The 27,294-nt window shown below is 41.8% G+C and overlaps 1 protein-coding gene across 3 annotated transcripts; it reads right to left on the minus strand.

Moving 5' to 3' along the window:
• Positions 1 to 1,602: 1,602 nt before the first annotated feature.
• zmym4.1 (zinc finger MYM-type containing 4, tandem duplicate 1) lies at positions 1,603 to 24,505 on the minus strand. Of its 3 annotated transcripts, none has more exons than XM_058405117.1 (28): positions 24,321 to 24,505; positions 22,508 to 23,176; positions 22,025 to 22,126; positions 21,698 to 21,744; positions 21,423 to 21,593; positions 20,627 to 20,702; positions 20,130 to 20,379; positions 18,869 to 19,031; positions 17,546 to 17,758; positions 14,422 to 14,572; positions 14,155 to 14,270; positions 13,582 to 13,791; positions 13,290 to 13,440; positions 12,162 to 12,337; positions 11,821 to 11,989; positions 11,080 to 11,250; positions 10,815 to 10,849; positions 9,381 to 9,522; positions 9,038 to 9,150; positions 8,054 to 8,225; positions 6,843 to 7,049; positions 6,652 to 6,755; positions 6,307 to 6,454; positions 4,388 to 4,539; positions 4,156 to 4,270; positions 3,718 to 3,966; positions 3,483 to 3,624; positions 1,603 to 2,532 (listed from the first exon to the last, which is right to left on the minus strand). In XM_058405117.1, the coding sequence occupies exons 2-28, from the start codon at positions 23,139 to 23,141 to the stop codon at positions 2,319 to 2,321; spliced, it is 4,593 nt and encodes a 1,530-aa protein (XP_058261100.1). In that variant the 5' UTR covers positions 23,142 to 23,176; positions 24,321 to 24,505; the 3' UTR covers positions 1,603 to 2,318. The 3 variants fall into 3 exon arrangements, with proteins under 3 accessions (XP_058261100.1, XP_058261099.1, XP_058261101.1); XM_058405116.1 differs by having other exon boundaries at positions 6,652 to 6,758; positions 24,321 to 24,504; XM_058405118.1 differs by lacking the exon at positions 24,321 to 24,505 and having other exon boundaries at positions 6,652 to 6,758; positions 22,512 to 22,649.
• Positions 24,506 to 27,294: the final 2,789 nt, after the last annotated feature.

The following is a 27,294-nucleotide window of genomic DNA, read 5'->3' on the forward strand; positions in this document are numbered from 1 at the left end:
AAGTGATTTTTATCCATTTTTCCTTCTTTTCGGGGTGACCAAATGTGGGACTGATGACCTAATATACTAGAATTCCAACATTTATATAAATATATGAAAAATGCTTGGGCATTTCAGGGATCCTCCATGTTTAGTGTACAGTTTGCAGTGTGTGTATGGATCGAATGCAAATATATTCTTCGTTATAGAGACGCATTACACAATGAACAGATGTAGGTACAAATATTGAGAAAATTATGGACACTAAATGTTTCGTCTTATTTTGCGGGAGAGTGAGCACAAGGATTTTGAGATTTACACTTTAGAAAATCTGGACGTGAAAGCAGGTGGTCATTGGTGTAGTGTAACATTATATATAAGACATCGATCATGCATAACACTATGATATTGCATAATATTGTGTTGGTCCCCCTTTTGGCATGGACTCCACTAGATCCCTGAAGGTGTGCTCTGGTATCTGGCACCAAGATGTTAGCAGCAGATCCCTTAAGTCCTGTAAGTTACGAGGTGGGGCCTGTATGGATGGGACTTGTTTGTCCAGCACATCCCACAGATGCTCGATTGGACTGAATTTGGAGGCCAAGTCAACACCTCAAACTCGTGGGTGTGCTCATCAAACCATTCCTGATGCATTATTGCTTTGTGGCACGGCGCATTATCCTGCTGAAAGAGGCCACAGCCATCAGGGAATACTTTTTCCATGAAAGGGTGTACATGGTCTGCAACAATGCTTAGGTAGGTGGTACATGTCAAAGTAACATCCACATGGATGGCAGGACCCAAGGATTCTCAACAGAACATTGCCCAAAGCATGACACTGCATCCACCGGCTTGCCTTCTTCTCATAGTGCATCCAGGTGCCATGTGTTCCCCAGATAAGCGACACACACAGACATCTACGTGTTGTAAGAGAAAACGTGATTCATCAGACGAGGCCACCTTCTTCCATTGGTCTGTGGTCCGGTTCTGATACTCAAGTGCCCATCGTTGGCACTTTCGGTGGTGCACAGTGGTCAGCATGGACACCCTGACTGGTCTGCGGCTATGCAGCCTCATACACAACAAATTGCGATGCACTGTGTATTCTGACACCTTTCTATCAGAACCAGCATTAACTTCTTCAGCAATTTGAACAGTAGCTCGTCTCTTGGATCAGATCACACGGGCCAGCCTTCTCTCGCCACGTGCATCAATGAGCCTTGCCTTCCCATGACCCTGTCGCCGGTTCATCACTGTTCCTTCCTTGGACCACTTTTGATAGATACTGACCGCTGCAGACTGGGAACACCCCACAAGAGCTGCAGTTATGGAGATGCTCTGATCCAGTCGTCTAGCCATCACAATTTGGTCAAACTCGCTCAAATCCTTATTTTTCCTGCTTCTAACACATCAACTTTGAGGACAAAATGTTCACTTGCTGCCTAATATATCCCACCCACTAACAGGTGCCCCCCATTCATATAACACTGAGGCCCATTATATAAAATAATGTCAAATGAAAATCTTAGTATAGGAAAAGTAACAGATTTGTGCACTTACACAACATTTAACAGAAATCACTTTATGATGTTTAAGAAATGCATCCTGTAGCACCGCTGAAAAAACTTTATCAGTATTTCATATTTATTATTTTCAAAAAAAATCACAAAACATGATTTTTCTTAGCATATTAATTGTTTGAATTATTTAAAGTATTTGCTGGATTTCTTAGCAGTTAAAAAAAAAAGTTATTGAAGAAAATAAAACCTGCAATCTGAGAGACGTTTGGTGGCGTTTCTGAGACATGGACGGATTTCATAAAATCAAACAAAACACTGATTCAAAAACAAAAATATACTTACACAAAAATGGGTGAAACAGAGATCTATTGTGATCTAGTGTTGCCAAATATCACAAGAAGTGAACGGAAGTGTTTCATGATGATATGAATGAGCTTATACAAGCAGGTAAATGTAAAGCACTATACAACAGTTCGTATCATGCTTTGCCACTCAGAACTCAAGAGACTCTTCGAGTGTGTCCGATGGTGTGATTTTAGACAGTGTGTGTTATTTTGTAAAATGTGAACCGTTTGAAACAGAATAGTGAACAAAAAGCACCGCAGAATGATCTACAGGACTGAAATTGAATATTGTGCGCTTGTAGATTTGGATTCCAGCCACGTTTCTCCTTACTGAGCACCGCTACGTCCTCGACAAAGTCTGAGACACATTAACAAGAAACATAGCAAGAACTCGGCTCATCACAAAGTGGCTTTCTAGAGCCGTTCATCTCCTGTTTTAAAGCATCTGGTCTGTAGATGAAGCATCACTGTTGTGTTATTCTGAATCACTTTGGTTCTCTGATTCAGAAACGTTCAGAGGCTTTTCAGTCTCCAGATGGATCTCTCGGATGGTGAGGATGCGACCGAGCATGCTCTCCAGCTCGCTGTCATCCAGTGACATGTGGGAGAACCACAAGGGGCTGTTGGGGATACACGAGCGCTCTGGACGTAGATAGAAGACAGAGGTGCGCTGCTTTACCGTGCCTGAGCTGGAAGAGACAAAATATTTGTTAGACTGCAAGTGTAATTCTTTCTTACCCCACACCTGCAAATTATTAAATGAGAGAAAAGTAAGAAAGAAAGGAAATGAATGATAGTGTAAAGATGAATGGATCAGTATTTAATTTTAAAAGAGGACAAGCATTAGTGTTTCTTCTTCTTCTTTTGGCTTTTCCTTTCAGGGGTCTCCACAGCGAATCATCTCTCTCCACCTATCCCTATCTTCTGTATCACCACTTACACCCACTAGCTTCATCTCCTCATTTATTCCATCCATATACCTCCTCTTTGGCCTTCCTCTTTTCCTGCTCCCTTGCAGCTCCATGTCCAACATTCTCCTACCGATATACTCACTCTCCCTCCTCTGAACATGTCCAAACCATCTTAATCTGTCCTCCCTAACTTCGTCCCCCAAACGTCCAACATGAGCCGTCCCACTGATGTACTCGTTCCTAATCCTGTCCACTCCCAAAGAGAACCTCAACCTGGAAGCTCTGCTACCTCCAGCTCTGACTCCTGCCTCAGTGACACTGTCTCTAATAGTCTCTAAAAGTTAATAGTGTTTCATGCATCTTATTCTAAAGCAAGTTGCCCAAAATTACATCATTTCATTTATTACAAAACAATGCATTCATGTATGCACATGTATTCCATTCCCTCCGTGTACTATGTATGTCTACTGTAATGTTCTGTATACTCTTTTACAAGTTTCACTGAATACATTGTGAAATAAGTTTGCTCCTGGCTCTATAGCAACTACAATCATCATTTTGGGCTGCTGTTACTGAATATTCTGACCAATCAGATTTGAGAATTCTGTCAGGATCAGACCACAACATGCCACCTCACTGGACCCATCACATCTTACTCCTTATTCATGTGCCAGTGCTACAATGTAAAGCACTTTAATTATAAATACAGCATCGAATCACTGGCGTACCATTTGGAGAGATAGAACTCATAGAGTCTAACGGGACAACGGAGAGGGTTTTCAACATTCTCCTGCATCTCCAGCACCACTCCTTCCTCCTCTTCCTCTTCTTTTTTCCTCTTGGCAGGGACGCCATCTGTTTCTTCGTTCGCTGTAAGAAGTTCAAATACAAAGAAGTTAATACAAAGTCGAGGGGGTTTAGCGGTAATGTAAGTGTTATTGGTGCTTTGATGCAAAGTCTAACATGTATTTTTGTTTTCTTTGTGCACGGGAGGGTAAAAGCGGAGGCAGGACATCTTGCTCCCGTTGCTTTGTGAGCGCGTGCAGCGCATGATGTGGGCGAAGGAAAGGCGCCGGTGCTGTGCTATAGTCTTAAAGTTGAAGAACTTGGTGAAGAAGTAAAGCAGAGTGTTGAGGAGCACGCTCGGGGAGAAAGCGCCCAACTGTTTACACTCCCACAGATACTCTTCTTCCATTCGAGAGTGCACGTAGCCTGCACGCACACACATACAGCATCAGAACACCATGTTAAAGCTAGCTGTATATCATTTTTGTGTAACTTTAAAAAAACATTCAAAGGGAAGAGAAAAGTAGGAATATTTTTTTCTTTAACCAAGGACATAGATATTCATAAATTATATCTTAGACTACAGATTATTTATATAAACTGTCTGTTTCTCACCACTTGGAAGTATAGTGGGTTTCCAGTCTTTCAGTAAACTGGACAAAATTTGACTGAATTTAGTGTAGAAAAAGTCAGTGAAGATGTTCTCCATCCTGCTTTTCTCAAAAAGGTACTACAGAGGAAAGGAAAAGAGAATCCATCCTATCGCAGTGTGCTTTCTTTTTAAACAACAGTCTTAAATTATGGTGCCTTATAATCTGAATAAAGCATTTTGAATACAGTTGCCTACCTGCTGAATGCCTAAGCAGAGGTAATAGATGCTGTCTGGTTTGTACTTTTCTCCATTAGGGCGACGAACTTCACTGATGAACTTACAGAGGCCGTAGCTCAATTCAGCCGTGGTGCACTGTAACAGGTCCTCCTTTATTGTAATGTTACGTGCTGCTTAAGAAAAGTCAAATCGGAGATTTTAGTCACGTGTAAAATACATACTCTTCCCATATGTGGAGGTGTTATAATATGCAAATAATAAGCAAGTTGGTAGTTAAATAAAGAGTAAATATGTAGAAAAACTGTAGGTTTGTAAAAAGGTAAATCAATACACAGGTGAATAAGTAGGTAAGTAAATAATAAAATAAGGTGTGTGTGTGTAGGAAAATTAAGTATGCAGGTATATTGGCAAGTTATTAAGTAGGTAAGTAAATAAGTTGTTTTTGGTCTATCGGTTGCTCCCTGTTCGGGGTCGCCGTAGCGGAATATTTAGTCCGCATGTTTGGATTTGGCACAGGTTTCACACCGGAAGCCCTTCCTGATGCAACCCTGCCATTTAATCCAGGCTTAGGACCGGCACTGAGAGTTAACTCTCACTGCAAACCCGAGCCACAACAATGAGAGAGCGGGATCCTACCACTGAACCACCAGGAGGCAGGTAAGTAAATAAATAGATATGTAAAAATGAAGGAAAGATATTAGTAAAAATAAATAAATAAAAATAAATAAATAGGTTAAAAAAAAGTAGATTATGATTAAGTAAGCAAGTAGGTAGCTAAGTAGTCAAATAATAAAGTAAGCAGGTAAATTAGTAAGTAGGTAAATACAGTGAACTTCGGCATACGGATTTATTTGGTTCTGGAGGCGAGTTCTTAAGTTGAAAATTTGTACAGTGGTACCTCGGTGTTCGACCTTAATTCGTTCCAAAAGTCTGGTCAAATACCAGTTTGGTCAAAAACCGAATTATTTTTCCCCATAGGAAATAATGTAAAACAAATTAATCTGTTTCAACTCGATGGTTGATCTCACAACTTTCCTCTTGGCAACACTGATGCCTGATTTCCCTTTTTTCGGAGACATGGCTACTGAAATTATACCACAAAAGATAGCGTGGGGTTATAACACAAGCACTCAGAGATGATGCTTTCAGAACAGATGACCCGCGTAAACTGCTTCATCTCCATTGTCTACGCCAGGGTACGCCGCATGGAAAGCGTGTGCGGCATGGGCGTCGCTAGGCCATTTTTGGGGAGCTTTAGCCCCCCTAACATTTCTACTCAGCCCCCCTAAAAATTCTGCGATTCTCCGAATGTTCGATGTTCGAAATGTTGATATTCGTTGCAGTCCGGTATGAAACAAGAATCGGCGTTCCTGACGGTCGAGTCATACACCGAAAATATTTTCGTACACGGATTGGCTCGAAAATTCTAATCGGATACCGAAAATTCTAACACGGGTGGTGGAGGACCGAGGTACCAGTGTATTGTGAAAAGAATTTTCCCGTTAGAAATAATGTCAATGCAGATAATCCGTTCCAGCCACACAAAAATATTACCAATATGAAGCGTATGTAAACTGTATGGCTGCTTACAAAGAACTGACCCAAGCCAAGCATTCCATGTCTAGGGTCCTAACAGGAAGTCGTGCCACCAAGATTGGGCTAAAAATAAACTTGACCGACATTCGGTTCACTTTGTTCATATATGCTGAAAATGCCGCATAGGTCGATGCAAATTTCTTGCAAAATTTCAATTCTTAAGGTGGAAATTCGTAAGGGAGGGCATTCGTATGCCGAGGTTACACTGTAAGTGTAAATAAATAATAAGATAAATTACTAAGTTAGTAAGTAGGTAGGTTAAGAAAGAATGCAAATTAGTAAGCAAGCAGGTAAGCACATAAGTAAGTAAGTAAGTAAGTAACAAATCAGCCGTTACTCACAGCCAAATTTGGGCATCTCCATAGTAGGCTGCGTTTCCCTCCAGCGTACCCAGCTCTTCCATGCCTGAATGCCGTATTCAGTGTGCACTTTAGTCGGGTGAGGAACATCAGCTGCTGATGACTGAGGAGCTTCTGCGCGTTTACGAGCCTGCATTTACATGCATCATAACACTGAGCTCTCGAATGAATACATCGACAAATACAAAGATATATATGTGTAAGAGTGTAGATTTAAAAGTTTAGCTGTGCAATGCCTATTCCAGCCTACAGGACAGGTGTATCATGTTACTCAGGTACAGCAGAATGAATAAACAATTAAATGGAAGCTGCCTGTGATGTTCATACTCGTTTTTTGTGAGAGAAACAATCACGATTCTTCTTGCGCGTTTTCGCCCTGGTGGTTACGGGCTTGTCTTCCTGTGTGCGGTGTTCCAAATGCTCAATGCTCTCTGCTGATCACAAAAGTCAACCAATAGCAAATCAGTAATCATAGTATATGAAAGAGAACTGAAAGTGATGCTCTTCACAGTCCTTACCGACTGGAAAATCTGCCTCCAGGTCCATTTGGGACTCTTGTGGGGGTGGGCTGGGAGGAGACTGCTCTGCCTCTCTGGATGGTGGCACTTTTTCAGACTCTGAGTTATGTACCCATCGGGAGGTGCTGGAGATGCTGTCGTCCTCCCAACTTAGGTGGCTGGAGAGGGCTTCCAAATCGAAATCTTCGATAAAATTATCATCCTGGTCTAAATGGGAAAAAAAACAACAGCAAGTGGAAGGAATCTGGTAGCAGTGAACCATTTAATTATTCAATACTCTGTGCAGTTGATTCATTTCTACAAGGAAACTTACATACAAATACAAACCACATGTGGTGATAACATACTCTCTTAGAACTATTCTAGCATATAAAATGATGCTGTAATGAGCTGAAATATATTTAAGTATGTTGATCTGCTGCGCTTGTTGTTATTAAAAGGCCAATGTATTCTAAAAAATATTTTCCGGCAGTTTTACCTTAGATGCATGGTAGATTCATTATCACATTTCATTATCTAATATATATATATATATATTTATAATATTATTAATATCATTTAATTATAGATTAGGTATTATAATGCAGATCCACATTACAGCTCAATGTACTTTCAAAGGCATCAAAAGCAACAGAAATCTTTATAGAAAATTTATAGAAAAACTAAAAAAAAAAAAAAAAAAAAAAGTTATTAACATTATGAACATAAGAAAAATTAATGGAGAAAAATGTGCTGGAATACTTTTACCTGTTACTTATTTGGCAGAGATGAGAAATGTCAGTGCTTATAGAAAGTTTGGTAGTTGCTGTAGCCAACTTTAGCCAAGTTATAGCACAGTGATATTACAGTAATAGGCAATCGATGCCACATCGAACCTACCAGTATGTTTCACAGCCATTATTAGGATCAATTAATTACAGACACAGATGCAAAATAATCAAAACTACCATACCAAACTAAGCTGTGAAGTCTCCAGCAATATTTAAACCTTAAAAGCCTTTTTAAGAATTTATGTAAAACTTCTGCAATATTCATTTGATCTGATTGGGAAGGTATTCTGGTTTAGAAAGAAATTCAGACATGAATTTGTTATTGATGTGATGCAGAATTAAGTGTTTGCTATTGAATATGCAGCTTTAATTCATTATAAATAAGTGAATGCTGATATGTAACACATTTACATGAAAAGCTTTTTTTTTTTGGACACGCACCTCCTTGGGAGACAGCTTTGTCCTTCTCACTGTCCTCCGCCACCATATCTGCCATCATGATCAGGTCGGCCTCCAGAGGGTTGTCTGGGATTCTTTCTTTGATCTTCTGAATGGTCTCTACTATTCGCTCAGCACTGTCCAGAGTAGTGGGCAGAAACATAGGCACTGGCACCTATGATGAGCAAAGAGATATTAATGAATGGAATCAGTACTTTAACTGTACGGTCAGTCGGACCCGTACAGGTCATTTTACCAAAAAACAAATTCCTAAGAGCCATCTAATATGCAAATTAATCAGATGATCCTTCTATAATCTTGCCTGCTTGATAGACATTTTTCAACAGGATGGTCAGTTATGTATCATAAAGCCACTGACTTATGTGCCTGGCAATATGATATATCATGTATTGTCATTTTGCAGCATCCAGTGCCTTGCATTCACGTATTCACCCCTCTACACTTCCTGTAATTAAAATGGACTTAATTGGGATGTGTACCTTTTGATTTACACGTCCAACATTAGAAGGTGCAAATCATTTTTCTGAACAATGCTCCCCTAATGTGGTCACTGTCAGCCTGATGAACTCTAAGCATATCTGTAGTTGAGCCATATCTCTTCTGTCTTCTGGGTCCTCCAGGGACAGGCGTTCTCATATCGAGATCATGTGACACTTTAATTGCACACAAATGGACTCCATTCAGTATATGACTTCTGATGGCAACTAATTAAAGATTTTAAACAATATACATTTTTACCGCCTCCACTATAATAATTATGGACTATATATCATCCCAAACGTTTCTATTTCCAATCTAATTTGTAACACTGCAAAAAAAAAATATATATATAAGGGGGTGAATACTTATGCAAGGCACTGTAGATAATGTGGAATACCAGTACACTGTACAGAAATAAGTTGAAGTGAAAGGAGTTAAGATGTAAGTAATAAATTAGTGATCTATAGTGGACAGGAAGCAGCTCACCGGAAAAGGAAGTCCAACAGGGTGTGGTGTGTACTGTGTGAAGAGGTGCATAGGCACAGGAACAAACACAGGCACTGGTAAGGGTAACACTATTACTTTAGGTGGGGTTTCATCTGTGGAGAGATTTGTGAACATGAATTCATTAAGAATATATCTATATCTATACTATATTATATATAGTCAATGTTTCCCAAACTGGTCCTCAGGTGCTCTGATTAGTCTTTTCCTTAAAAAAACAACCAAGATCTAAACATCTGTTTGGATCTGGTTGAAAAAGCAAAACTGTGCCCAAGGACTGTTTCGGCAAACACTGCAAAATCTTTAATGGTGATCTGTTGAATACCTGTTTGTGTGTTAATATTGGAAGTGTTGGGTTTGCAGGATGTGCCCTTGTTCTGGTTCATCGGTTTGCACAGCAAAGCTTTGTTCTTCAGGATTCTCGGGGGAACAGTGGGAGTCTTCACACTATCCGTCTGTGTGCTGGCCTACGAACAATGAATTCATTAGTTATCAAAAACTAACACTAATTTGATTCAATTAAGCCTTTATATATTTTTTTTAAAAAGGCTGATTACTATCTAGATATTTTTTCTTGCTCACCATTTACTTCAAGACCTCTATAACAGAAGTCATGAACAGATCATGGTCAATGTTGCCGAAGCTACTCTACCATCTTATCCTAACAACAGGTGGATGCCCCATTTATATTTCATGCAGTACTGCTGCACCTCATACGCTGATGACAAGAAACTCATTCATGAGGCAAAAGAAAAGAAACGGAGTCTCGTTCTGCTGAATGTTTCACTGGGATTTAGACGCAAAAAAACAGAAGACAATCATTAACTATCCAGATTCGGTGAGTTCGTGCTTCATGTAGCCTCAAATCCTGATACTGTCTTCTTCCATTTATGCCGAGGTTTAATGCTTTTTCGTTCATCAGCACTACCTCTCACTGGATAAACTCTATTTTGTTCTCAATATAACAGCTAAAAGATTTCTAGTTCATTTAGATTTTGAGATTCTAGACAGAATATACACCAATCAGGCATAACATTATGACCACTGACAGGTGAAGTGAATAAGAGTGATGATCTCCTCATCATGGCACCTGTTAGTGGGTGGGATATATTAGGCAGCAAGTGAACATTTTGTCCTCAAAGTTGATGTGTTAGAAGCAGGAAAAATGGACAAGTGTAAGGATTTCAGCGAGTTTGACGAAGGGACAAATTGTGATGGCTTGACCACTGGATCAGAGCATCTCCATAACTGCAGCTCTTGTGGGGTGTTCCCGGTCTGCAGTGGTCAGTATCTATCAAAAGTGGTCCAAGGAAGGAACAGTGGTGAACCGGCGACAGGGTCATGGACGGTCAAGGCTCAATGATGCACGTGTGGTCTGATCCAATGGACGAGCTTCTGTTGCTCAAATTGCTGAAGAAGTTAATGCTGGTTCTGACAGAAAGGTGTCAGAATACAAAGTGCATGACGAGTCAAAAGGGGGAATAACAAAATATTAGGCAGGTGTTCATAATGTTATGCCTGATCGGTGTATAAATGCTTACTTACTAGAGATTATTCCACAAAATATATAAACGCTTACTGTTCAGACCAGGTGAAAGAACTGATTTTAAACCTTTGTCACATCTGACAGTGTGAAAGCACCGCAGCATGGTGTAAAATGAAGGCCACGCAGTCATTAATATATTGCTGACCATCAAATTTAAGACAATTTAAATAATCTAGCGTTCATGTTCAAATATTGCCACTGTTTTATACTCACATGTCCTAACAGCTTCACAACAGTAGGGACAGTTCCTGTAAAGTAAAAGTTAAAAATCTTATGAGTGGACAAGAAAAAAGCTAAACTGAGGTGGAAAAGTTACAATATACAAGGAAGGTTAATGTCTTTTGCCATCTTCTTCTTTTCAGAATGTTCACATAAGAGTAGGTGTGAATAAAAAAAATGCAACGATTACATCATATTTGTACTCTCATTGATCGAGAAATCATCTGAATGATGCCAAAAGATTAGTGAGAAAAAATACCTTGCAATGCTGCACTTCCCAGGACATTAGGCTGTCCATTGGTGGCACTGGACAGCGAGATAACATTGGCGATAACAGGCGTGGCCTCTTTTGGAACCAATGATGGAAGAGTTGGTTTGTTGGTGGTGGTGGAATGTGCCACAGGTGCTATGGAGATTGGCACTGTCGAGCCTAGATGAGAAAATGTGATGTGAGTACAAAATAAAATGTAGTGCTTTTACTGCTTCACAGAGTCAAAATGGCCCCTCTATCTGTGAATGTACGAATATACAAAACACTGAGGATGCAGTCCTGAACAAAAAAATTGTTTTCTCAAACCGTGTTGATTTGTAAATTAAAAGTTCTTCTACATCCTGCATAATTTTCTCTTCTCTTCCAGATTAGTAAATTACACCAACCAGGCATAACATTATGACCACCTGATATTGTGTTGGTCCACCTTTTGCTCCCAAATCAGTCCTGACCCGTCATTAACTGTGTATTCTGAAACCTTTCTATCAGAACCAGTATTAACTTCTTCAGTAATCTGATCAACAGTAGCTCGTCTGTTGGATCGGATCACACGGGCCAGCCTTCGCTCCCCACGTGCATCAATGAGCCTTGGTCACCCATGACCCTGTCGTTGGTTCACCACTGTTCCTTCCTTGGACCACTTTTGATAGATGTGTCTGTTTTGATTAAATGTAATTATTCACACTTTAGTTTAGCTTTTAGGATCTATTTAAACAAAATTTATCTTACTTTGAGTAAGAGAAGGTTTAGAAGCATTTCCAGGAGAGATCGTAGTGCACGCTTGTTGACTACAGAAGAGCATCAGACACTTGAGGTTACAGAAGTGTTTCATGTCATTCAGCCATTTTACTGACTCCGTCATCTTCCTCGCACGTTTGCACATGCTGCATTTGGCCACCTGTGTGTTACAGAGATAGTTCACAATCCTGTACTATAATACGTTATTTACACTTTAAAATTTAACAAAATTAGCTTCATTCTACATTATGGAAATGACACTTTTATCATATCCTGGTTTGAGAGCAGGAAGATAGAGAGGATGAAAAGATTCTGGGTTTTTTTTTTTTTACCTCACAGAATAACAATGTGTACTGAGAGAGGCATTCGTTCCCACAGAACTCCTCTTGTTTACCAGAAAAGATGCTGGTCATGACAGTCTGGGAAGTGCTGCTGCAGTAGAGACAGTTGCGACAATGTCTCTTTCCCCAGCGTTTAGCAAGGTCATGCTTGTAGAGAAGTTTGCAGCCTGTGGATTAATTGGAGATGTTTAATTTCTGGGGTAAGCCTGCACATTAAAACACAGGGAGACTATAAGTCTGATAGTGAAAATGTGTGCTACACAAAAATTTTAAATACTAAAGCAGGGCGTCCAATCTAACCTGCAAAGGGCCGGTCTGGGGGGCAGGTTTTTGGTCCAGTCAGACAGGAGCCACACCTGATTCCTCATATTTAATTAGTTGACCTTGCCTTTCAAAACACTATGAGGTGTGGGATCTGCTTGGTCGGGATGAAAATTGCAACCAGACCAGCCCTTTATGGATAAGATTAGACTAAAGTAATTAAAATAAGCACTGAACGGAAACTCTCCCTCAATAAATGGCCACTATGTTTGAGCTGCAACAAGTAAAATAGCCTCGAGCCTACACTTACCTCTTAGCATGTGAAATTAATATTACATTAGTATTATTGTCATTCAATGCATTCTTAAATGCATTATTAAAAAGGCATTAAATCCATTGCAAGTGAGCCCAAACATCCATCGATCCATCCATCCATCCATTGTCTATACCCGCTTATTCCTAATTAGGGTCACAGGGGTCTGCTGGAGCCTATCCCAGCACACATAGGGTGAAAGGCAGGGGTACACCCTGGACAGGTGAGCCTAAAACATATTTGTTTTTTAAATAAACAATATTACACAAAAACAAATTTTAATAACTTCCCTGTATCTCAGGTGTGGAAGTAGTGTTTCCCGTTTGTGCCGTGTTTCTGATCGGGTGATCTGTGATCAGGTACTAGTTGTATCCTGAGTGTCTGTGGCACAAACTAGTTTTAAACTAGTTATTTTCAATGAATGGTTCAGGGTCAACAATACACCCCTGATTTACAATCATCTGGTGCAACCTGTACCTAAAAAATTAAAGCATCCTTATTATACCAGGAGAACTTTCCGTGGTCTCTACATAGCAGAACCTCACCTTCGCTACAGAAAGAGCAGTCCACATTATTAATCCTCTTCACCTCCTTTACCACCTTTTCGATTTTGCAGTACACACACTGTGCCATGATGTAGTGTGTTCTCCTGAACTCGTCAATGCATGTCTTATCACAGAACACGTACATCTTTCCCTGCAACGTTATGCAGAACAGATCTCATGAGATATTAGAAACTCCCTGCAAAAGATCTACGTCTAATGCAACACAGGATTGATTTTAGCGTTGAATTCTGACTTGAAACCTGGCCTCAAGTCAGTCCATGCAAGAAAGTACCTTAAATTCCAGCAGCTCAGGTTTGGAGAAGAATGAACGCTGACACTGTACACAGGAGAATTTGGTCACTGAGGAGTTTTGGGTTACGCTGGGCGAGCTGGACTCTGCAGATACAGGCTGCACCGTGGGGGCAGACTTCAACTGAGTGGTGCTAAGAGGAGGAGCAACATTAAGCTGGTTGCTCTGAGTATTTGTCTTGTTGAAGGCATCCTATACAACGAAGATGGAAACAAAAAAACAGGTTACATAAGACTGAAAAACAAAGCCAATTCTTAATCTTCCTCAGAGTGAAATTATGAACTATTAGAGATGACAATTACGCAGAAACACAAAATATAGTGCACTAAAACGCAGTCATATAACTGTCCTGCTATAAGAAAGTCACCTTGCGGTCAGAATAGCAAAAGTCGATGATAGTCAGATTATTCTATTAAGAGAGAAGGACAGAAAACCATAGCCAAGGAGATTTGATGTCAAAAACTACATCATGGTGAGGTGATCTCCTTCAGTTTGTATGACTGTTTGCAGTAGTATTTTATATGATATGCAGTATGCAAAAAGACTGAAGCATACCTGAAATGATACAACACAGGTGAAGCAGCAGAAGTTACGGATGGTACCGTCTGACATGGCGAGGTGATACTGAGGCACAAGAACCTTCTTACAGTGGTTGCATTTCAGTGCAGAACCTTAAATGTGTGTGTGTTAGTGTGACAGAGAGAGAGAGAGAGAGAGAGTTCGTCACAATGTACATTTCAGCTTCATTTTCCCCTTTTATAATATTATGACCATAACCCACTTTTCTGTAAATTGACTTGAACGTGAAGTGGAACCCTTTACCTGACGAGCTGACCGTCTGCACTTTGTGAGCAGTCACGCATGCAGTGGAGCAGAAGAGCTCTGTGTTACCCTCGGAATTTATGCTTTCCACCATTTCTGTTATGGTTCGGTAAACTCTGCACATCGTACAGGGCACGACCTTCGTGTACTTCTGCAGAAATCCAGCAATAAAACAAAATCAGTAGAACGTATGGGTTAGTTATAAGGCAAGGGTTCTCAACTTTTCTTTTTTTTTTTTTTTAAATAGGTGAGCTCATTTTAAAGGCCCAAAATTCTTGCAAATGTCTACAAGGAAGTATGTGTGTTGAATGTGGGAGGGTGGTGAACATTGGAGCCTGTCTGAGTGTGTGCGTGTGCTGAATGTGGGAGGGTGGTGAACATTGGAGTGTGTGTGTGTGTGTGTGTTGAATGTGGAAGGGTGGTGAACATTGGAGCCTGTCTGAGTGTGTGCGTGTGCTGAATGTGGGAGGGTGGTGAACATTGGAGCGTGTGTGTGTGTGTGTGTGCGTGTGCTGAATGTGGGAGGGTGGTGAACATTGGAGCCTGTCTGAGTGTGTGCGTGTGCTGAATGTGGGAGGGTGGTGAACATTGGAGCGTGTGTGTGTGTGTGTGTTGAATGTGGGAGGGTGGTGAACATTGGAGCGTGTGTGTGTGTGTGTGTGTGTGTGTGTTGAATGTGGGAGGGTGGTGAACATTGAAGCGTGTGTGTGTGTGTGTTGAATGTGGGAGGGTGGTGAACATTGGAGCGTGTGTGTGTGTGTGTGTTGAATGTGGGAGGGTGGTGAACATTGAAGCGTGTGTGTGTGTGTGTGTGTTGAATGTGGAAGGGTGGTGAACATTGGAGCGTGTGTGTGTGTGTGTTGAATGTGGGAGGGTGGTGAACATTGGAGCATGTGTGTGTGTGTGTGTGTGTTGAATGTGGGAGGGTGGTGAACATTGGAGCGTGTGTGTGTGTGTGTGTTGAATGTGGGAGGATGGTGAACATTGGAGCGTGTGTGTGTGTGTGTGTTGAATGTGGGAGGGTGGTGAACATTGGAGCGTGTGTGTGTGTGTGTTGAATGTGGGAGGGTGGTGAACATTGAAGCGTGTGTGTGTGTGTGTGTGTGTGTGTTGAATGTGGGAGGGTGGTGAACATTGGAGCATGTGTGTGTGTGTGTGTGTGTTGAATGTGGGAGGGTGGTGAACATTGGAGCGTGTGTGTGTGTGTGTGTTGAATGTGGGAGGGTGGTGAACATTGGAGCGTGTGTGTGTGTGTGTTGAATGTGGGAGGGTGGTGAACATTGGAGCGTGTGTGTGTGTGTGTGTGCGTGTGCTGAATGTGGGAGGGTGGTGAACATAGGGGGCTGTCTGAGTGTGTGCGTGTGCTGAATGTGGGAGGGTGGTGAACATTGGAGCGTGTGTGTGTGTGTGTGTTGAATGTGGGAGGGTGGTGAACATTGGAGCGTGTGTGTGTGTGTGTGTGTGTGTGTTGAATGTGGGAGGGTGGTGAACATTGAAGCGTGTGTGTGTGTGTGTGTGTGTTGAATGTGGGAGGGTGGTGAACATTGGAGCGTGTGTGTGTGTGTGTGTGTGTGTTGAATGTGGGAGGGTGGTGAACATTGAAGCGTGTGTGTGTGTGTGTGTGTTGAATGTGGAAGGGTGGTGAACATTGGAGCGTGTGTGTGTGTGTGTTGAATGTGGGAGGGTGGTGAACATTGGAGCATGTGTGTGTGTGTGTGTGTGTTGAATGTGGGAGGGTGGTGAACATTGGAGCGTGTGTGTGTGTGTGTGTTGAATGTGGGAGGGTGGTGAACATTGAAGCGTGTGTGTGTGTGTGTGTTGAATGTGGGAGGGTGGTGAACATTGGAGCGTGTGTGTGTGTGTGTTGAATGTGGGAGGGTGGTGAACATTGAAGCGTGTGTGTGTGTGTGTGTGTGTGTTGAATGTGGGAGGGTGGTGAACATTGGAGCATGTGTGTGTGTGTGTGTGTGTTGAATGTGGGAGGGTGGTGAACATTGGAGCGTGTGTGTGTGTGTGTGTTGAATGTGGGAGGGTGGTGAACATTGGAGCGTGTGTGTGTGTGTGTTGAATGTGGGAGGGTGGTGAACATTGAAGCGTGTGTGTGTGTGTGTGTTGAATGTGGGAGGGTGGTGAACATTGGAGCGTGTGTGTGTGTGTGTTGAATGTGGGAGGGTGGTGAACATTGGAGCGTGTGTGTGTGTGTGTGTTGAATGTGGGAGGGTGGTGAACATTGGAGCGTGTGTGTGTGTTGAATGTGGGAGGGTGGTGAACATTGGAGCGTGTGTGTGTGTGTGTTGAATGTGGGAGAGTGGTGAACATTGGAGCGTGTGTGTGTGTTGAATGTGGGAGGGTGGTGAACATTGGAGCGTGTGTGTGTGTGTGTTGAATGTGGGAGGGTGGTGAACATTGGAGCGTGTGTGTGTGTTGAATGTGGGAGGGTGGTGAACATTGGAGCGTGTGTGTGTGTGTTGAATGTGGGAGAGTGGTGAACATTGGAGCGTGTGTGTGTGTGTGTGTGTTGAATGTGGGAGGGTGGTGAACATTGAAGCGTGTGTGTGTGTGTGTGTTGAATGTGGGAGAGTGGTGAACATTGGAGCGTGTGTGTGTGTGTGTGTGTTGAATGTGGGAGGGTGGTGAACATTGAAGCGTGTGTGTGTGTGTGTGTGTGTGTGTGTTGAATGTGGGAGGGTGGTGAACATTGGAGCGTGTGTGTGTGTGTGTGTGTGTGTGTGTGTGTTGAATGTGGGAGAGTGGTGAACATGGGAGTATTTTCATGTTGGACATGGGAGCATGTGTGTGTGTGTGTGTGTATGTGTTTGTGTGTGTGTGTGTGTTGAATGTGGGAGAGTGGTGAACATGGGAGTATTTTCATGTTGGACATGGGAGCATGTGTGTGTGTGTGTGTGTATGTGTTTGTGTGTGTGTGTGTGTTGAATGTGGGAGAGTGGTGAACATGGGAGTATTTTCATGTTGGACATGGGAGCATGTGTGTGTGTGTGTGTGTGTGTGTATGTGTTTGTGTGTTGAATGTGGGAGGGTGTCCAATCTCTTTTGCATTTTGGCAGGGATCATAACTGAATACCCACGCATAGCACAAAAATCCACTAAGCGATCTTAACACTACCTTTTTAAAGGTGGAGAGACAGTTTTGGCTGCAAAACTTCTTAGCGCTGCCGTCCAATAACAAGGTTGTGCCCTTGTCATCGCCGCTGTAGCAATAGCCTCCACACGTTATGCAGGAGTTCATGCTGAGCTTATTGGATGCGCGGAACTGATGAAAGCAGGCGTCACTGCATAGCTTATGAACACTGCCCATGAAGTTCACCTCATGGCGAATCTTGGAGAGGAGAGAAAGAAGGTTATTCAAGGCTTACAGATATTCCCTGCTCTGACCAACTGCCTAATATTGTGTTGGTCCCCCTTTTTGCTGCCAAAACAGCCCTGACCCATCATGCACTGTGTATTCTGACACCTTTCTATCAGAACCAGCATTAACTTCTTCAACAATTTGAGCAACAGTAGCTCGTCTGTTGAATCAGATCACACGGACCAACCTTCGCTCCCCGCATGCATCAGTGAGCCATGGCTGCCCATGACCCTGTCGCCGGTTCACCACTGTTCTTCTCTTGGACCACTTTTGATAGATACTGACCACTGCAGACCGGGAACACCCCACAAGAGCTGCAGTTTTGGAGATGCTCTGGTCTAGCCATCAAAAATTTGTCCCATGTCAAACTTGCTCAAATCCTTACGCTTGTCCATTTTTCCTGCTTCAAACACATCAACTTTGAGGACAAAATCTTCATTTGCTACCTAATATATCCCACCCACTAACAGGAGCCATGATGAGGAGATGATCAGTCTTATTCACTTCACCCGTCAGTGGTCATAATGTTATGTCTGATCGGTGTATATAAGCATACAGCAGCATGCAAGTGGTTCATAAAGTATATGTTTAGCCATTATGAACCAAGAATTTGTTCAGAGCATCAATAAAGTCATTCTCAGACCACACAACCCTCAGAGAAGAATGCAAAGTCCTGACCAGGGGAACTGGGCAGAAATGCAGCAAGTTACTTGTCTAAAGGAGAAAATAGGGTGAGTATATACACAGGGTTTTACGGTAAACACCACACACCTGCAGAAAGATGTTGCTACCCATTTGGGTTTGACACAAAAACAGATGAGTGGCTATGCCACCATGTACGGCTGAATATTTTCAAGCCATCCCAGTTTACTGATGCTAGCTATACTTGTCTAAAGTAACACACTGAAAAAAGATGAGAATTAGAGATAGGGGCTTCCAGGGGCTGTCAGTTAATACAGAGTAATAGATCCTTTTGGTATATTTTTGAATGGCTAACTCATAGAAGGTTGGGAGGACTATCATTCAAGAACCTTTTTAGGCATTGGGTAATTTTTTTCAACTAATCAAGGTAACACTTACAGTGCAGGATTTTTGACACATGCTGCATTTTGTGGCAAGTGCAGAAAATGCACTGTCCCTCTTGTAGTTAAAGGCACTGAGACATTTCTGACTGCAGAAATCCTTTACTGATTTGTCTGAGTCCACAGGAGCAGTGATGACATCCTTTGGGTTTGGAATGTTTCTGCACAGATAAAGGGAGACAATTACTCAGACAAACATACATATGCATAGATAAATGCAGACATGCATCTTTCAGGTCCATAAATATTTAAAAACTTATTTTTATTTGAAACCTTTTAGGTTTATTTCAGGTGAAGCTTTTTTGCATGTGCTGCTATTAAGTTTTAATATGAAGCCCAATGGCATGAAATTAACATTAAGTTATGTAATGTGTGTAAACCAACCTCAAGACTGCACTAAAGTTGCACTAAAAGTCATATATACACACTACATTGCCAAAAGTTTTGGGACACCATTTCAAATCATTGAATTCAGGTGTTGTTTTTCAGGGGTTGGGCTCGGGCCCTTAGTTCCAGTGAAAGGAACTCTTAATGTTTCCGAATACCAAGACATTTTGGAAAATTTCATGCTCCCAACTTTGTGGGAACAGTTTGGGGATGACCGCTTCCTGTTCCAACATGACTGCACACCAGTGCACAAAGCAAGGTCCATAAAGACATGGATGAGAGAGTTTGGTGTGGAGGAACTGCACAGAGTCCTGACCTCAACCTGATAGAACACCATTGGGATGAATTAGAGTGGAGACTGCGAGCCAGGCCTTCTCGTCCAACATCATTTCCATGACCACACAAATGCACTTTTAGTGGAATGGTCATTCCTAAACCTTGTGGAAAGCCTTTTCAGAAGATTTGAAGCTGTTATAGCTGGGCCAACTCCATATTACCTTCATGTGCACGTAAAGGCAAACGTCCCAGTTTTGGAATGGCTCACAGTCTCCGCTCTAATTGATCCCAAAGGCGTTCTATCAGGTTGAGGTCAGGACTCTGTGAAGTTCCTCCACACCAAACTCTCTCATCCATGTCTTTATGGACCTTGTTTTGTGCACTGGTGTGCAGTCATGTTGGAACAGGAAGGGGTCATCCCCAAACTGTTCCCACAAAGTAGGGAGCATGAAAGTGTCTCGGTATGCTAAAGCAGTAAGATTTCCTGAACCCCTGAATTTAATGATTTGGATGGGTGTCCCAAAACTTTTGGAAATATAGTGTGTGTATATCATATATATATATAAATAAATAAATGACTACTGTACAATACTCACTTGAGGCAGTAATAGCAGGATTTTTTAGAGCTAGTCATGGCCACCGACTCTGCAGATGTGCTGCTGTAGAGGCAGCGCGGTGAGCAGTAAAGCTGAGGGCTGCTTTTACGCTGGAATGCTGTCTGGCCTTTTAGCAGGATTTTTTTACAGCCTGAACACACCACACACAGGGATGTGGCAGATTTTAAAGACGGGACGGGCACTGAGGTGTTCGATGGGGCATTTGCTGCAGCAGCCACAACTGGAGATCCTGTGGTAAGGTAAGGACACTATGAAACCTCAACATAAAAAAATGCAAACTGGAAAAGTGAAGTGTTTTGTTTGCAACTCTCTTCCTGCATCTATACGCGACAGTCTCAGTCATTTGTGATCAGCTGAATTTGTTGTTTCAGATATAATTGTTAACTGTGGCAAGATACACTGGACTTTAGCAAAGTTTTGTAAAACTTGAATGTATATAGAAAAATTCTACATTTGACAAAAAATTAGTTTCCTACCTAATTCCATGGAGCTCCCACCGACGGAGAACACAGCACTGATCTTGATCTGCTCTGAGGTCTTCTGGCCAAATTCCTGCAGTCATAACATGACAAATATGCTGAAAACAAATCCTTAATTCTGACTGGTCTGAAGGTGATTATTTTCCTATAAAAGCAGTTTTCACAAAAATGATGACTGTAATTCAAATCACAAATTCATATAAATGAGCTATTTCATCACAATTTATCATAGATCAATCATTATTATTTAACACTATTGATATCATTATCAACTTTAATAATTTAAGTCTAATAATAATCAGTAATCGCTGATACACTGAAGCTTTCTGTAATGTTTATTTTGCATTTTTAGAAGGAGTCTCCAGTGTCACTAGACTGTACTGGCTTTGCAATAAAGCTGTAATTTTAAGCAAAGAATCTGGCACAGAAATTCTTTAAACATGACAAGACATAAAAAGAAGGCTATTGAGGAGACGACTGTTTACACTGTTTACAATAATCAGGCATAACATTATGACCACCTGCTTTATGTTGGGTTGGTCCCCCTTTTGCTGCCAAAACAGCTCTGACCCATCATGCACTGTGTATTCTGAAATCTTTCTATCAGAACCAGCATTAACTTCTTCAGCAATTTGAGCAACAGTAGCTCGTCTGTTGGATCGGAACACACGGGCCAGCCCTCGCTCCCCACATACATCAATGAGTCTTGGCCGCCCATGACCCTGTCACCATGACTCAATCACTCCTAATGAATACATTAAAATTCTCAACTGGAATGCGAGCTAGAACTCACTTCAGATGTATCTGGCTCGTCCTTGATGTTTCCAGCTGGAGCCTGAGGACCAAGAGCTTTCTCATATTCCTCGTCCACAGGTTCATCCTTGATCTTCACGAGAAGGGAAGCAGAAGTGGGAGGAGCCGTCTTTTTCTCAGCCTCCATTTCAGGATGGACAGAATGCTCCGGCTGGGAAGGAATGAGATGTGCGTAGAACATCACATGCATAAACACAAACATTCTCATTAGAGTTTTATGAAGCTTTATGAAGTGACTGCTGGTCACATGCTCACTGTGTGTCCAGGCAGTTTCTTCTCCCAATCTTGATTTGTATGGTTTTCTGTTGGACACAAATAAATGACAGGAAGTCAAAACACTGTCACCTATGTAAACTGTGGATGACCAAGACCACAAATTTCAACTGTCAAGACTTTTTTAATGAAGAAGAAAGCATTACCTTTCTTCAAAATGTCCATGTGGCCGAAAGAATCTTTTTAATAATTATAATAATAACACATAGTAATTTTGTATTGTCTGACTTGCTTTAATAAGTCTTCACGTTTCATAATTCATGACCAATATTAAAAATGTAGAATTCACGGTGATTATTATGTCTGTACCTGTTTTAATCAAGCTTTCAGATGAGTCTTGTGATGCGCTTTCAGAAACCTTCTCAGAGCGTTCCTCACCCAAACAGCTTTCGGTTTTGGCTTCAAACAAACCTGAAATAAAAAAGAGAGAGAGAGGAAAATGTTTAAACTCAGACAAAACTATCCTGCTTATGCTGAAACTGAATTAAAGTAGAGATTACTTGTAATAATTCTTTTACGCAGTTATTAATAGATCTGGAAATTTGTCACCATGCACATAGCTGATGCTCAGGTACCAGAGGGAAGTTAGTTGTCTTGCCCAGGTAAAGGAGAATGTGTTTAGGGATACGGAGGCAGTCGTATTAACCTATTAATCCTCCAAACCATTGACTTACAAAAGCCAGATGATCACAGAATTAACCTGATAATGTGTCTGGCTGAAATGACCATTCACACACACATGCAGCTCTTTGTATTTGTCTGATATATTTTTATGTTTGTCTGAACACTTACCTACGTTCACAAAAGGCTCTGCAGCTTCCGGATCAGCCACCTGCATCTTCTCTTCTGGGTCGCCTTTTACGCCTTCTCCTTCAGGGGTAACTGCCCCAACTACATTTACATCCATGACTTTGGGTTCCCGATATTGCTCTGAATTCTCGTGCTCCATTTCTTCCGTTTTGTTCTTTTCCTCAGATGTCTCCTCCATCTCTTCCATATCCTCTTTTCCTTCATTGTCCAAAATATTCTCGTCTAGTGTTTTATCTTTATCTAGCTGGAGGCTTAGATCCGAATGTACCTGTGATATGTTCTTCTCTTCCTCCTCCTCCTCCTCCTGGCCGGTATTATTCTTCTCCTCAGCCATATCCTCACTCTCTTTCCGTTCTTCTGCACAGTTTCCATGCTTTGACGCCATCTCTTCCTCTTTTATGCCTCTTTCTTCTGGACTCATCCCCTCATTTTCAGGCTCTTCTTTATGGCTGATCTGATGGTCTTTCTCATCCACCTCTATTTTTACTTCGCCATTCCCAGGTTTCTCACTGTCCACCTTTTGCCTGACATTTGGGAAGTCCAAGCTGGAGGAACTTGTGTGATCTGGAGCACTTACACTGGCAGGTTTCTCTTCAACAGGCAAAGCAGCATCCATCTGTGTATCAGTCTCTTCTTATATATTGCAGAAGTCTGAAAAATAGCACATACATTGACGGATATGAAGAACGTTTAACCATTTCAGCAATCCAGTTTTTCCAAACATAGCTACTTTCCTGAGTGAGCTATTTCAGTCCTTGGGTTCACCTGGTTAACACTTTACTTTTGCTGTAGATTGAGACAAATCAATCACCAAACACAAACTTTTTCAAGCGAAATACTATTTTCTGAATATTTGTCAAATCAATTTTAACTGTCCAAAACGATTTGAGTTACAATTTCAAGCTACAGCAATCCACGTTTGTGCCAAATTTTGGCAAAGGAGCATTTTTCATAACAAACATGCAAATGTTTAGGCAAAAACTGATGAAGTATTACTTTTTGTTATAACAACCTTGCCAGTGCTGACCCAAAATTGGAAAAGAGGCACTTTTCCTAACAACTCCGTCTATCTTTCCCCAACTCTGACCCAATGTCGACGACACTGGGGCAAGACTGGGAAATTTTCGTCATAAACTTGTCAGCGTACAACCAATGTGGATTTAATAGTGTCTGCTGGCCCTGGCAGATGATGTTGGAGGACCTTGTGGTCCAACACTGGCGAGTTAGATATGAATGTGGCTGAAACTTTGCTGCTGTTTGGTTGTTGACTGAAAGTCTGGTGGCTCAATGGACATAATTATATTGGGCCAGGGTTGGCACCCATTAGAATGGCTGATAACTGTGACTATAAAAGTATTAAAGTTGGCTGAGAAAATTATATTGTAGCCACCACTGGAATGGCTGACACTGGCACAAATGTTTACATTACATTGTAGACATGTAATGCACAGTGCAGTGTTAGAAACTTTTGCAGGAGTCCTCTGTTATGGCATCAGCTCTGATTTCACATGGATTTAGTTGAACAGGGCTCAGCTAGCTTCGGTAGCTCAAAAAGGCATATGTACATATTGTTTACAAACAGCAAGAACACTCAGGACACATTTGTTTACAGTGGGCTGCAATCAGGCGAGTTGATGACGTCATGCATACTGTCTCGTGCTCTTTATGGTCACACATTTGGAAATGGCCAACGCAAAAAAAAAACAAAAAAAACAAAACAAACATGACCAGATTTTAGCCATTTGTGCAGGAGAGCTAAAACTAGCCCCTGTGCAAGTGTGTGGAAGATACTCACCTCAGCCGGCTTGCAGTCACGCAAAAGTGACCATGCACACGGACCGCACGATGATCTGCACGGTGTGAGACGATATGCGTGATCATACGAGACGGAGATTAGGGACTAGAGCGTGGAGAACTCCCGCGAAATTACTACTTCCGCACGTTGTTGTTGTTGTAGTAGTAGTACACTCCCCGCTTGTGCAGGCCTCCGAGGATGACACGGCGCCATCTTGCGGCCAATGTGGCCATTCCGCCAAAGACGACGGAGAAGTTTCAGTTTGGGATTTAGGACGTGAATAAAATAATATTTCAGGCTTGTGTATCGTGGCGGCACAATATACACCGCACACCTCCAGCGTCCTGGGTTCGAGTCTCGCTCCCGCTCACTGCATGTTCTCCCAGTGCATGGTGGGTTTCCTCCGGGTGCTCCGGTTTCCTCCCACAGTCCAAAGACATGCTCCTAGGCTGATTGGAGTCTCTAAATTACCCGTAGTGTGTGATTGCGTGAGTGAAGGAGTGTGTGGCGGCACAATATACACTTCACACCTACAGCGTCCTGGGTTCGAGTCTCCCTGTGCTTGGTGGGTTTCCTCCGGGTGCTCCGGTTTCCTCCCACAGTCCAAAGACATGCTTCTAGGCTGATTGGAGTCTCTAAATTGCCCGTAGTGTGTGATTGTGTGTGTGTTTGCCCTACGATGGGTTGACACTCCGTCCAGGGTGTATCCTGCCTTGATGCCCGATGACGCCTGATATAGGCACAGGCTCCCCGTGCCCCGAGGATAGATCGGATAAGCGGTACAGACCATGAAAAATAATATAATATTTCAGGCTTGTGTATTGTGGCGGCACAATACACACCTCACACCTCCAGTGTCCTGGGTTCGAGTCTCGCTCCCGTGTGTGGAGTTTGCATGTTCTCCCCGTGCTTGGTGGGTTTCCTCCCACAGTCCAAAGACATGCTTCTAGGCTGATTGGAGTCTCTAAATTGCCTGTAGTGTGTGATTGCGTGAGTGAATGAGTGTGTGTGCCCTGCGATGGGTTGGCACTCCATCCAGGGTGTATCCTGCCTTGATGCCCGATGACGCCTGATATAGGCACAGGCTCCCCGTGCCCCGAGGATAGATCGGATAAGCGGTACATGAAATGAAATGAAAACAGAAAAAAAAGGCTTGTGTATTGGCATTTTGGTCGATAGGACTCTGTTTGCAGCTTTTTTGTTCAAATGATGAAAACTGAAAATGAATATTGTTGCTATTTGTATAGCCAATTATCCAAGGCGCCTCTCTGTAACCTTGCAAACACTGCTATAATGTTTGCCTTAAGTAAGCAAAAAGTTTTCTTACAGGACGTTCTCAAAGATCATCACAGGTTGATTTTAGGTACTATTCTTTGTAACCACAAACCCAATTTCTTGAGGTTAACCAAAGCTTTGCTTAGGTTTTAATTCCTGCATACAAGTAACTTTTTGTAAATGTTCCTGTAAGATTCTGTCATGTAACATCACTTATGTGACAACTCATGCCAAGATATGTCTATATATTTTACATTATATACACTACATTGCCAAAAGTTTTGGGACGCCCCTCCAAATGATTGAATTCAGGTGTTCTTTTTCAGGTGTTGGGCTCGGCCCCTTATTTCCAGTGAAACGAACTGTTAATGCTTCAGCTTCATACCAAGACATTTTGGACAATTTCATGCTCCCAACTTTGTGGGAACAGTTTGGGGATGACCCCTTCCTGTTCCAACATGACTGTACACCAGTGCACAAAGAAAGGTCCATAAAGACATGGATAAGCAAGTTTGGTGTGGAGGAACTTGACTGGCCTGCACAGAGTCCTGACCTCAACCTGACAGAACACCTTTGGGATGAATTAGAGTGGAGACTGTGAGCCAGACCTTCTTGTCCTGCATCAGTGCCTGACCTCACAAATGCGCTTCTAGAGGAATGGTCAAAAATTCCCATAAATACACTTCTAAATCTTGTGGAAAGCCTTCCCAGAAGAGTTGAAGCTGTTATAGCTGCGAAGAACGGGCCAACTCTGTATTAAATTAATGTGGATGTTAAATCAGATGTCTCACAGTCTCCAACTCTAATTCATACAAAAGGTGTTCTATAAGGTTGAGGTCAGTTCTCTGTGCAGAGCAGTATTGGTATGCTGAAGCATTAAGAGTTTCTTTTACTGGAACTAAGGGGCCGAGCCCAACCCTGGAAAAAACAACACCTGAATTCAATGATATGGACGGGTGTCCCAAAACTTTTGCCAGTATAGTGTATATGGACTTGTCTGTAAATAGCTACCATGAATAGAACTATAGTGTTTATGTACAAAGGGAAGCAAAAATGTCCCTATTATTATTATAGTAATACAATTACAGACTACTATTCTGTCTACATGTGGTTTGTTGTTCCCTGATAATATTATGCTTTAAAATGACTGACAAAAATGTATATATCCCATTATTTTATACTTATGAATATTACAGAAACCTTTGAATAAATCATTTTATTTCAGACTTACATCCAGAAGCTTAGTCTTCTGATTTATGATTATAAAACAAATAGATATATTTACAAGAATACAACAATATAGATAAACATCCTTACAGTTCACAGTCTTATTTCTATGATAATTAAGGCTCGGTTCACTTCCATTTATGAAAAATGATTGTAATAAATATTATGAGAAAAAAACAACCAAATCTGCTTTTAACAATATTAAAGATTGGGATTATGTAGGTGTCTTTCTTTCTCCTTCTTGCAGCTTAAAGACAGCTTTGTGATCCACTTCATCCATGAAACCCTCATCAATAGACTCACTGTCCTTGTCATCTTCCTCTACAGTGCCCTCAGTTGGTAAGTACACATGCAGTTGCTTTGGGCCCTTAGTGGATGAAGCTCTGCTGAAACATGGTATCCCTTTAATGGATAAATTCTCCACCTGGCATCCAGGCAACTGTTGCTGTTTCACCAAAGGTCGAAGGCCACA

This window comes from Hemibagrus wyckioides, linkage group LG12 (genome assembly GCF_019097595.1).
Source record: "Hemibagrus wyckioides isolate EC202008001 linkage group LG12, SWU_Hwy_1.0, whole genome shotgun sequence".
Classification (NCBI taxonomy): Eukaryota; Metazoa; Chordata; class Actinopteri; order Siluriformes; family Bagridae; genus Hemibagrus; species Hemibagrus wyckioides.